The 13,475-nt window shown below is 36.2% G+C and overlaps 1 protein-coding gene across 1 annotated transcript; it reads right to left on the reverse strand.

Moving 5' to 3' along the window:
* Positions 1–1,108: 1,108 nt before the first annotated feature.
* On the reverse strand, positions 1,109–8,914 carry LOC138326061 (cyanocobalamin reductase / alkylcobalamin dealkylase-like). Its single transcript, XM_069272182.1, has 4 exons — positions 8,651–8,914; positions 8,206–8,403; positions 7,244–7,399; positions 1,109–1,616 (listed from the first exon to the last, which is right to left on the reverse strand). Exons 1-4 carry the CDS (start codon positions 8,897–8,899, stop codon positions 1,305–1,307), a joined length of 915 nt encoding a protein of 304 aa, XP_069128283.1. The 5' UTR covers positions 8,900–8,914; the 3' UTR covers positions 1,109–1,304.
* Between the last annotated feature and the right edge of the window lie 4,561 nt (positions 8,915–13,475).

Consider the following 13,475-nt stretch of genomic DNA (forward strand, 5'->3'; position numbering starts at 1 on the left):
CAAGTGGTTTGGTGACTGATTTTCATCACAGGCACCAAGTGGTTAGATGACTGATTTTCATCACAGGCACCAAGTGGTTTGGTGACTGATTTTCATCACTGGCACCAAGTGGTTTGGTGACTGATTTTCTTCACAGGCACCAAGTGGTTAGGTGACTGATTTTCTTCACTGGCACCAAGTGGTTAAGTGACTGATTTTCTTCACTGGCACCAAGTGGTTAGGTGACTGATTTTCATCACTGGCACCAAGTGGTTAGGTGACTGATTTTCATCACTGGCACCAAGTGGTTAAGTGACTGATTTTCATCACTGGCACCAAGTGGTTAAGTGACTGATTTTCTTCACTGGCACCAAGTGGTTAAGTGACTGATTTTCTTCACTGGCACCAAGTGGTTAAGTGACTGATTTTCTTCACTGGCACCAAGTGGTTAGGTGACTGATTTTCTTCACTGGCACCAAGTGGTTAGGTGACTGATTTTCATCACTGGCACCAAGTGGTTAGGTGACTGATTTTCATCACTGGCACCAAGTGGTTTGGTGACTGATTTTCATCACAGGAACCAAGTGGTTAAGTGACTGATTTTCTTCACTGGCACCAAGTGGTTAGGTGACTGATTTTCTTCACTGGCACCAAGTGGTTAAGTGACTGATTTTCTTCACTGGCACCAAGTGGTTAAGTGACTGATTTTCTTCACTGGCACCAAGTGGTTAAGTGACTGATTTTCTTCACTGGCACCAAGTGGTTAAGTGACTGATTTTCTTCACAGGAACCAAGTGGTTAAGTGACTGATTTTCTTCACAGGCACCAAGTGGTTAGGTGACTGATTTTCTTCACTGGCACCAAGTGGTTAAGTGACTGATTTTCTTCACTGGCACCAAGTGGTTAGGTGACTGATTTTCATGCCATGAAATATAGTGATGTAAACCAACTTATTTTCTTGATAACTACATTTTGAATTCATGTTCTTGTGCCTATTTTTTGTTTTTCATAGTGGTTTAATTTTACAATTGAGAGTTGTATGGTTGTACTGTATCTGACACTCTTTTTTTCTTGATAATGACCGGTTTCTCGATTTCTCTAAATTTCGCATTAAAAGTTGCAGACTCGGTTCCAGGTTAACATAACAAGAGAGTAGATTACATATTTTATTACCCATACAACTTCTGTTGTTAGAAGGTTATCACAACATCTAATCACCTGACTACATACCATTATACGTTATATAAAACCCCATATCACAGTGTTAGATAAATATTCTGATTAATTTCATGAGATCAATCCAGGAGACATGGTGACACTGTAAATCAGTCTGGAACACCACCAACACTATTCCGTATAGTCTGAACAAAGGCTAGTCTTTCACCTGGTTTTGTAGCAAAGTATTGTTTTTGTTCCTCTGAGTATTTATCTGTGACTGGAATGATGTCCCTAAAGCTCCAGTCCTGCCAGTGTTTATTAAAGCGTTCCAGAAGCTCTATCCTCGTGTCTCTGTCTGGTATCACATCAGGAGGTGAAATCTGGACCAGCTCAGGACAAGTAACGGCCTTAAAGATCAGAACACCTCGTAAGGCAAACCAGCCACCATACTTGGGGTGAACACTTACACCAAAGATTTTCTGAAATAATATTAAAAACATCTCTAATAAACAATTGCTAGAGTACAATTCTGGATTAAGGAATTGTAAAATGTACAGCATTTATATTGATCACTACAAGGGTTCATTGCTTTCCCCATATTTCACCTCTGTAAATGGCCCACAGAAATTTCAAGATTCTTGAAAAGCATATTTTGAATGCATGATAAGTTCTTTCATATATTTTCTAGTAAGGTTCCTTTGTATTATTTGCTTATTTTAAATGACTGCTATGCTAGCTATGGCAGAATATAACTTGATCATTCTATATCAAACCAAACAATATGGATTTTTCACAGATCTACATGTAATACTGTATACGCCGTAATTAATGCCAAGTGCGCTTAAAAATTGTAACAATGGGGGCTCTTATTAGTGAACCAAAATGTAAGTTGTGGACGAAAAAATCAGAATATTTTAACTCTTTCTGTACTCATAACACATTCGTAAACATGCATATACCTTTTAACCTACATGTATAAGACGCATTATTATGTCATGATTCACATGTATAAGACACATTATTATGTCATGATTCACATGTATAAGACACATTATTATGTCATGATTCACATGTATAAGACACATTATTATGTCATGATTCACATGTATAAGACACATTATTATGTCATGATTCACATGTATAAGACGCATTATTATGTCATGATTCACATGTATAAGACACATTATTATGTCATGATTCACATGTATAAGACACATTATTATGTCATGATTCACATGTATAAGACACATTATTATGTCATGATTCACATGTATAAGACGCATTATTATGTCATGATTCACATGTATAAGACACATTATTATGTCATGATTCACATGTATAAGACGCATTATTATGTCATGATTCACATGTATAAGACACATTATTATGTCATGATTCACATGTATAAGACACATTATTATGTCATGATTCACATGTATAAGACACATTATTATGTCATGATTCACATGTATAAGACGCATTATTATGTCATGATTCACATGTATAAGACGCATTATTATGTCATGATTCACATGTATAAGAACACATTATTATGTCATGATTCACATGTATAAGACACATTATTATTCATGTACATATAAGACATTATTATTCATGATTCACATGTATAAGACATTATTATGTCATGATTCACATGTATAAGACGCATTATTATGTCATGATTCACATGTATAAGACACATTATTATGTCATGATTCACATGTATAAGACACATTATTATGTCATGATTCACATGTATAAGACACATTATTATGTCATGATTCACATGTATAAGACGCATTATTATGTCATGATTCACATGTATAAGACGCATTATTATGTCATGATTCACATGTATAAGACATTATTATGTCATGATTCACATGTATAAGACACATTATTATGTCATGATTCACATGTATAAGACGCATTATTATGTCATGATTCACATGTATAAGACGCATTATTATGTCATGATTCACATGTATAAGACACATTATTATGTCATGATTCACATGTATAAGACACATTATTATGTCATGATTCACATGTATAAGACACATTATTATGTCATGATTCACATGTATAAGACACATTATTATGTCATGATTCACATGTATAAGACACATTATTATGTCATGATTCACATGTATAAGACACATTATTATGTCATGATTCACATGTATAAGACACATTATTATGTCATGATTCACATGTATAAGACACATTATTATGTCATGATTCACATGTATAAGACACATTATTATGTCATGATTCACATGTATAAGACACATTATTATGTCATGATTGTATAAGACACATTATTATGTCATGATTCACATGTATAAGACACATTATTATGTCATGATTGTATAAGACACATTATTATGTCATGATTCACATGTATAAGACACATTATTATGTCATGATTCACATGTATAAATAGAGAATACACGGTTAGTATCTTACAATACAAGGTTTATTTTGGTGCGAGACTTAGGAAAGCCGAGATGACGAGGCTTTGCCGAGTCATCTCGGCTTTCCGTGTCGAGCACCAAAATAAAACTTGTATTGTAAGATACTAACCGTGTATTCTGTTTATCCTGCAACCATTATGGCTTTCAAAACGAAAGCAAATTGACAGTTCCTTACTTTGTTTCGCTCGAAGCGAGACGCTTCTTTGATGCGGAGGTAAAGATTCATTCACTTAACCGAATGGCGTGTACTCCTTTTTACTGCCGTGGGAAATAAATAAGCGCATTCACAAACAGTAACCGTAATTCTATTCAGGGTGATATATCACTGAAAGGAAATGAAAATACTCAAATAACAACCAATACCCATTAAAGAATTACTTAACAATACATACCTTTGTCATGAGCCAAGAAAAAGACGACACCGCCATACGAGATTTTCGATATCGTAAAAATGACGTCATTTCGATGAATGTGACGTCACGTTTTAGCGGGACTGAATGACGTTTAATTCATTCACCGGAAGGGTCAAGTTCTGGGTCAAGTTAGAAAAAGTTCCGTCAGATATGGAACAAATTCACGTGATCGTATTGACGGATAAAGCATATCGTATCGACGGATAAAGCACAAGTTTATCTGGCAGTAGTTATCGGTCAGTATGTGGGACAGTTGCAGGATAAGACACATTATTATGTCATGATTCACATGTATAAGACACATTATTATGTCATGATTCACATGTATAAGACGCATTATTATGTCATGATTCACATGTATAAGACGCATTATTATGTCATGATTCACATGTATAAGACGCATTATTATGTCATGATTCACATGTATAAGAACGCATTATTATGTCATGATTCACATGTATAAGACGCATTATTATGTCATGATTCACATGTATAAGACGCATTATTATGTCATGATTACATGTATAAGACGCATTATTATGTCATGATTCACATGTATAAGACGCATTATTATGTCATGATTCACATGTATAAGACACATTATTATGTCATGATTCACATGTATAAGACACATTATTATGTCATGATTCACATGTATAAGACACATTATTATGTCATGATTCACATGTATAAGACACATTATTATGTCATGATTCACATGTATAAGACGCATTATTATGTCATGATTCACATGTATAAGACGCATTATTATGTCATGATTCACATGTATAAGACGCATTATTATGTCATGATTCACATGTATAAGACACATTATTATGTCATGATTCACATGTATAAGACGCATTATTATGTCATGATTCACATGTATAAGACACATTATTATGTCATGATTCACATGTATAAGACGCATTATTATGTCATGATTCACATGTATAAGACACATTATTATGTCATGATTCACATGTATAAGACACATTATTATGTCATGATTCACATGTATAAGACACATTATTATGTCATGATTCACATGTATAAGACACATTATTATGTCATGATTCACATGTATAAGACACATTATTATGTCATGATTCACATGTATAAGACACATTATTATGTCATGATTCACATGTATAAGACGCATTATTATGTCATGATTCACATGTATAAGACGCATTATTATGTCATGATTCACATGTATAAGACACATTATTATGTCATGATTCACATGTATAAGACCATTATTATGTCATGATTCACATGTATAAGACCATTATTATGTCATGATTCACATGTATAAGACACATTATTATGTCATGATTCACATGTATAAGACACATTATTATGTCATGATTCACATGTAAAGACCATATTATTATGTCATGATTCACATGTATAAGACTCATTATTATGTCATGATTCACATGTATAAGACGCATTATTATGTCATGATTCACATGTATTAAGACACATTATTATGTCATGATTCACATGTATAAGACACATTATTATGTCATGATTCACATGTATAAGACACATTATTATGTCATGATTCACATGTATAAGACGCATTATTATGTCATGATTCACATGTATAAGACACATTATTATGTCATGATTCACATGTATAAGACACATTATTATGTCATGATTCACATGTATAAGACACATTATTATGTCATGATTCACATGTATAAGACGCATTATTATGTCATGATTCACATGTATAAGACGCATTATTATGTCATGATTCACATGTATAAGACGCATTATTATGTCATGATTCACATGTATAAGACGCATTATTATGTCATGATTCACATGTATAAGACACATTATTATGTATGATTACATGTATAAGACACATTATTATGTCATGATTCACATGTATAAGACGCATTATTATGTCATGATTCACATGTATAAGACCATTATTATGTCATGATTCACATGTATAAGACGCATTATTATGTCATGATTCACATGTATAAGACGCATTATTATGTCATGATTCACATGTATAAGACCATTATTATGTCATGATCATGTATAAGACACATATTATGTCATGATTATAAGACGCATTATTATGTCATGATTCACATTATTATGTCATGATTCACATGTATAAGACACATTATTATGTCATGATTCACATGTATAAGACACATTATTATGTCATGATTCACATGTATAAGACACATTATTATGTCATGATTCACATGTATAAGACGCATTATTATGTCATGATTCACATGTATAAGACGCATTATTATGTCATGATTCACATGTATAAGACGCATTATTATGTCATGATTCACATGTATAAGACGCATTATTATGTCATGATTCACATGTATAAGACGCATTATTATGTCATGATTCACATGTATAAGACACATTATTATGTCATGATTCACATGTATAAGACACATTATTATGTCATGATTCACATGTATAAGACACATTATTATGTCATGATTCACATGTATAAGACGCATTATTATGTCATGATTCACATGTATAAGACGCATTATTATGTCATGATTCACATGTATAAGACTTGCAAGTTAATGGTAAACCCTTACGCTAATTACAGTGAATATGGTATGTTTACTTGTAAATACATGTAGTCATGATTTGCATACAATATCCGCCTATTAAAAAACAAGCGCAGTGACATAATGTATAAGTGGACTGCAATGCACTAAACAATTGTTGTGATATAATATTCTGTGATCCAAGTCTGTGCGACACTGCATGCATAGGAGGCCGTCCTTATATGACTCTGGCTGTTAATAGGACGTTCTTTAATCAAACAAACAAACCAACAAACCATTGGCAGAGGTGAATGTGGAGACCTCATTTAACCCTGGTGGAGATTACATTTATATATAAACAAACTAAACACTTTTCTTGTGTTGGCTGCAACAAAAGGTGACAAATAAATATGGCTATTTGTGGCAGTGTCAGGTAATCTGTGATACAGATCTCCATGGGCCATTCAATTCAAACAGATATCTTCCTTTGGGAAAGTGCTATCCTGGTCCAATGGTCAAAAGTCAAGGTCGCTTACTGAAATAAAACTTTTCAAACAATAAAGTAACAGAATGATATTGAGATAAACAATTTTTATTTTTATAAACAGTGATTGACTATTTGACCTCTTGCATGATAATGACATTATATTGTACTTGCCTGTTTTTCCCCCCAGTGGTCTGGAATGACATCCTTTCTACGGTAGTAATACGCTGCACCTGCTACATGTCCTGCGGTCTGAACTAGGATCTTAGGGCGTCGTTTGTGGTTCAGCTCAAAGTCATGAATCGCTTCAATTTCTATATCAGGAAAATTCTGATGGAGAAAATAAGTTCTTTTAGGATTTTTAGATTGTCAATGATGTTTCAGATAGGGAATAAGTATTCTTTTTATTTGTGAGTTGGCGTCAATTTTTAGCTCACCTGTGCCTAGCTACTGTTGTAGCGGAAAAGATATCACCTTCTGACTGACTTTTCGGTCAGAAGGTGATATCTTTCCGCTACAACAGAAGCTAACCTGTGCCTTGCCCCTCTTGCCCACAAGGGTCAGAGCCAAAATTTATACAAACTCTGTGCCCCTTCCACCAAGGAATTTCTGGCCAAATATGGTTTAATGTTAAATTCTTTAATTGGTAGCTATTCAAAGGAAATTTATTGCAGTTGACAGAAGGATGGACAACAGACTGCTGTGCCATGGCATATGCTCACCAGACTTTTGGGCCAAGGGGTCTTAAAACTTATTTAATAAAGATAATTCTACATCAAGAGTATGCATTTTGAGTGTGGACTTATATCCAGGTGGAATTTCAATTTCATTTCCATTAAATTATATTTGTACTATATCTTTAACCCTATGGGAAACATCTATTTTGGCAACTTAAGACGAAAAACATCCGTTGATTATTGTAGACTGATCATTGCTTATTAACGGTCTTTATATGAAATGAATATGTAACAGGAAAGCAGAAAATGTAGCAGCCAGACCAGATTTTGAAACCAGTACCTCCGAACACTTAATTAGTCGAATTGTTCTTTCGATTGAGTTACCTGTCATTGATGATCAACCCAAGGCAATTTTGCTACAAAAATATGAATTGAAATGCCGAATATTTGTTCACTAACCTCTTTCACCAGTTTGAAATGATGTGCTACACATTGGTCTATAGGGTCTCGGATGTCTCCTTCACACTGCTGCCGACAGATGAATGGTTTGAAGGCTTTGTCGTACATATGAGGGGTACTGATCACCAACAATGCCAATGTATCGGCGACGTGCGACAGTATAAACGGTTCATCAACACACTCATTGTACCAGCCTACCTGTAAAATTTATTAACTTGTGTACTTTCGCTTTCAGCATTCACATTTCCATAAAAGCGTTATAAAAATAATGAATCGGTATAATTCTTCCTGACTCAAAATACAAGACTTGTTTAGTATAACTGTCAACATATTTTAGCAGTCTACACAGCTGGCCATGGTCTACACCCTGCGTACAAAATCCGTCAAAGTTAGTGACGTACCATTCACTCCGTCAAAACTGGTAACGTTTCATTCACTCACTTACCTTGAACGGATGTACTTCGAATCCCGCACCGTCTAATATATTTTCAACTACTTCAACAATTGTCTTTGAATTTATATGATTATCGGTTGTCATTGTCACACATTCATAATTAACATAACGATTATAAAATAGACCGGACGACCGCAAGACCACAAACAAAAATTTACAAGGAAGTAACAGACTAATGATAATATTGGAGCCGGAAACTGTGTGAAAATCCGGACAAAATATTTTTTTGGGAGAAAACATCGTACAGCACCGAAAAGGTTAATAAAAAAAAGTAATCCATGATCAAATTTGTTATATTCATTTTTATACTTTTTTATCCAAGCATAGTCGAACGTTTTTCCCATAATAATATAAATAGAGAAATGATTTAAAAAGTATGCATGAATATCCTAGGCCTGTCCTAAACCAGAAACATTTGTTTCTGCCTAAACCAAGTAACAAATGCCACCTAAATTGTATGGAATTGTTATTGAAAACATTTTGTGTTAGGGTTTTTAATTTGATGAAATAAATAACAAACATGACCATAATTAAGGTCATACTGTTGTAGTGGAAAAGATATCTTCTGACCGACTTTTCTCGGTGATATCTTTTCCACTACAACAGTACCTAAGGTCACAGGTGTCCAAGATAAAGATATTGATCTTCCAAATTTGTTGAAATAAATAACCTTGACCTGAATTTAACGACACATGTGTCTGATAAGCTAAAATTTTGTCAACAAGAAAACTGAGATGAAGGGTAACTAAAAGTGAAATGAACAGGATGAAACTTTTTTTATAACTTATTTTTTATTCAAGTTTTCATATGCAATACACATGACATAATTATTTCCTTATTATCATTCTCACTATTACCATCCTCACCTCAAATTATCAACCATACATAAAAATACTATCTCCATCATCATCATTCCATACATTTCTCAAGTCATTATCACATCTTCGAAACACATTCATTCACTCATTGATCAGTACTCAATTTATAGCTTCATCCATTTATTAACACTGTGCTAGCTATGATCTTCACATTCAATCATCATTTTCATCTACCTTACACACATCTTTCATTTCCAAACAATTGTTATCATTAGTATTATATTTTTTCTTAAGCTTAAGTGGAGATTTAATTCACATTACTTAAAACTTATTGTTGAAAAATTGATATTAAAATAACTACATGTGTATTGCACGTTTTTGATAGAAAGGAAAAGAAACCAAAGAAGGAAAAAAAGGAGATAAGAAGTCTTAAAAGCAGGGAGATAACAAGAGAGAAATAAACAAAAAGGGGATGGTAGGCTAGGAAGTTATTATTATTATTATTTTTTTTTTTTTGCCTTGTGAAGGTTTACTTTGTATGATTCACCATAAGTAGAATAAAAATGTGAGCAAGAGAGATAAATAAATAAATAAATAAATAAATAAATAAAAATTAAGAAAATTCAATGAGTTTTTTCCATTTACTCCATTCACCAGGATGAAACTTAATTTCAACTAAGTTTGTTCAGATGAATAACCATGATCTTCATTCATGGTCACATGCAGCAAATAGACTGAAAATTTAAACCACTTCTTGTCAATAACTATTAGGTTCAGCGACTTGGACTTGTAATGTGCCCAGATAAATTAATATGACCTTCATGCAAACATTGGGACTCATAGCATGCTTTGATGAAGTGCTTACAGGATTATTCAAATAAATTACCTTGAGTGGTGTTCTCCCTTAAGGATTTTTTCATACTGGTCATGGGGACTGGCTGACCCTGAAAGTTACTCATCCTGACTGTTGAAAGTTACTTGTCCATACAAAGTTACAATTCATCCTTGTAGTTCACATAATTACTAGCATGTAATAGGCTTTTTTAAATAAAATATATATGCATATCCAGATTAGTACCATATGCGCTCTCAACAAAGTTGACTGGAAACCAGAATATTATGTAAATTTGTTGTCAGTTTTTTCTCCAGACCTGCTTTCAGTTTACTATCAGATAATCCAGGGGTGGTTATAACAATAATGAATGTCACCCCAGGAGTGCCAAGGATGCCTATCTATACCTAGGATCATCAGGTAATAGGCGAGTGATTGGGAGCCATTGGACACTTCCTTGGTGGAGATCAGGTAATAGGCCAGTGATTGGGGGCCATTGGACACTTCCTTGGTGGCGATCAGGTAATAGCGAGTGATTGGGGGCCATTGGACACTTCCTTGGTGGCAATCAGGTAATAGGCGAGTGATTGGGTGCCATTGGACACTTCCTTGGTGGAGATCAGGTAATAGGCCAGTGATTGGGGGCCATTGGACACTTCCTTGGTGGCGATCAGGTAATAGCGAGTGATTGGGTGCCATTGGACACATCCTTGGTGGAGATCAGGTAATTGGCGAGTGATTGGGGGCCATTGGACACTTCCTTGTTGGAAATCAGGTAATTGGCGAGTGATTGGGAGCCATTGGACACTTCCTTGGTGGAGATCAGGTAATAGGCGAGTGATTGGGGGCCATTGGACACTTCCTTGGTGGCGATCAGGTAATAGGCGAGTGATTGGGTGCCATTGGACACTTCCTTGGTGGAGATCAGGTAATAGGCGAGTGATTGGGAGCCATTGGACACTTCCTTGGTGGAGATCAGGTAATAGGCGAGTGATTGGGAGCCATTGGACACTTCCTTGGTGGAGATCAGGTAATAGGCGAGTGACTGGGAGCCATTGGACACTTCCTTGGTGGCGATCAGGTAATAGCGAGTGATTGGGGGCCATTGGACACTTCCTTGGTGGCGATCAGGTAATAGGCGAGTGATTGGGTGCCATTGGACAGTTCCTTGGTGGAGATCAGGTAATTGGCGAGTGATTGAGAGCCATTGGACACTTCCTTGGTGGAGATCAGGTATTAGGCGAGTGATTGGTAGCCATTGGACACTTCCTTGGTGGAGATCAGGTAATAGGCGAGTGACTGGGAGCCATTGGACACTTCCTTGGTGGAGATCAGGTAATAGGCGAGTGATTGGGAGCCATTGGACACTTCCTTGGTGGAGATCAGGTAATAGGCGAGTGATTGGGGGCCATTGGACACTTCCTTGGTGGAGATCAGGTAATAGGCGAGTGATTGGGGGCCATTGGACACTTCCTTGGTGGAGATCAGGTAATAGGCGAGTGATTGGGAGCCATTGGACACTTCCTTGGTGGAGATCAGGTAATAGGCGAGTGATTGGGGGCCATTGGACACTTCCTTGTTGGAAATCAGGTAATAGGCGAGTGATTGGGAGCCATTGGACACTTCCTTGGTGGAGATCAGGTAATAGGCGAGTGATTGGGAGCCATTGGACACTTCCTTGGTGGAGATAACTTGAGTGCAGTTACCCAGTAAACTCACATGAAGCTGTATTATTCAAAAGATCTTTACAGCAAGTTGAAAATTGTTTACACAAAAAGAATTCAATAATTTGATTATCTACCTGTTACTGGGTAACCCAAAATTAGATGTTTGACAAGGAGTAACTTATGAAAGATTTGAACATGCTGGTCAGAAGTTAGGAATTCTCAGTCGATATTGATATAAACACATTGACCCCTGGGGCAAATTAGAACAATCACTTGTACTGAATCTACCAGTCCAATCTCAACACTGTCCAGTAAATCAGTTTCATGCTAATTTACCTGATACCTTGCTTAATTAATTAAAGTGGCTGCTGTGGCCAAGTGTTTGATATTCAACTGCTGTGGCCAAGTGTCTGATATTCTATTACTGTGACCAAGTGTCTGATATTCTACTTCTGTGGCCGAGTGTCTGATATTCTACTACTGCGGCCAAGTGTCTGATATTCTACTGCTGTGGCCAAGTGTCTGATATTCTACTACTGCGGCCAAGTGTCTGATATTCTACTGCTGTGGCCAAGTGTCTGATATTCTACTGCTGTGGCCAAGTGTCTGATATTCTACTTCTGTGGCCAAGTGTCTGATATTCTACTGCTGTGGCCGAGTGTCCAATATTCTACTGCTGTGGCCAAGTGTCTGATATTCTGCTTCTGTGGCCGAGTGTCTGATATTCTACTACTGCGGCCAAGTGTCTGATATTCTACTTCTGTGGCCAAGTGTCTGATATTCTACTGCTGTGGCCAAGTGTCTGATATTCTACTGCTGTGGCCAAGTGTCTGATATTCTACTGCTGTGGCCAAGTGTCTGATATTCTACTTCTGTGGCCAAGTGTCTGATATTCTACTGCTGTGGCCAAGTGTCTGATATTCTACTGCTGTGGCCAAGTGTCCAATATTCTACTGCTGTGGCCAAGTATCTGATATTCTACTGCTGTGGCCAAGTGTCTGATATTCAACTGCTGTGGCCAAGTGTCTGATATTCTACTGCTGTGGCCAAGTGTCTGTTATTCTACTACTGTGGCCAAATGTCTGATATTCTACTGCTGCAGTCGTATTCAAGTGTCTGATATTACTACTGCTGTGGCCAAGTGTCTGATATTCTATACTGTGGCTGTGGCCAAGTGTCTGATATTCTACTGCTGCGGCCAAGTGTCTGATATTTCTACTGCTGTGGCCAAGTGTCTGATATTCTACTGCTGTGGCCAAGTGTCTGATATTCTACTGCTGCGGCCAAGTGTCTGATATTCTACTGCTGTGGCCAAGTGTCTGATATTCTACTGCTGCGGCCAAGTGTCTGATATTCTACTGCTGTGGCCAAGTGTCTGATATTCTACTGCTGTGGCCAAGTGTCTGATATTCTACTGCTGTGGCCAAGTGTCTGTTATTCTACTGCTGTGGCCAAGTGTCTGATATTCTACTGCTGTGGCCAAGTGTCTGATATTCTAC

Source organism: Argopecten irradians, chromosome 6 (assembly GCF_041381155.1).
Source record: "Argopecten irradians isolate NY chromosome 6, Ai_NY, whole genome shotgun sequence".
Taxonomy (NCBI): Eukaryota; Metazoa; Mollusca; class Bivalvia; order Pectinida; family Pectinidae; genus Argopecten; species Argopecten irradians.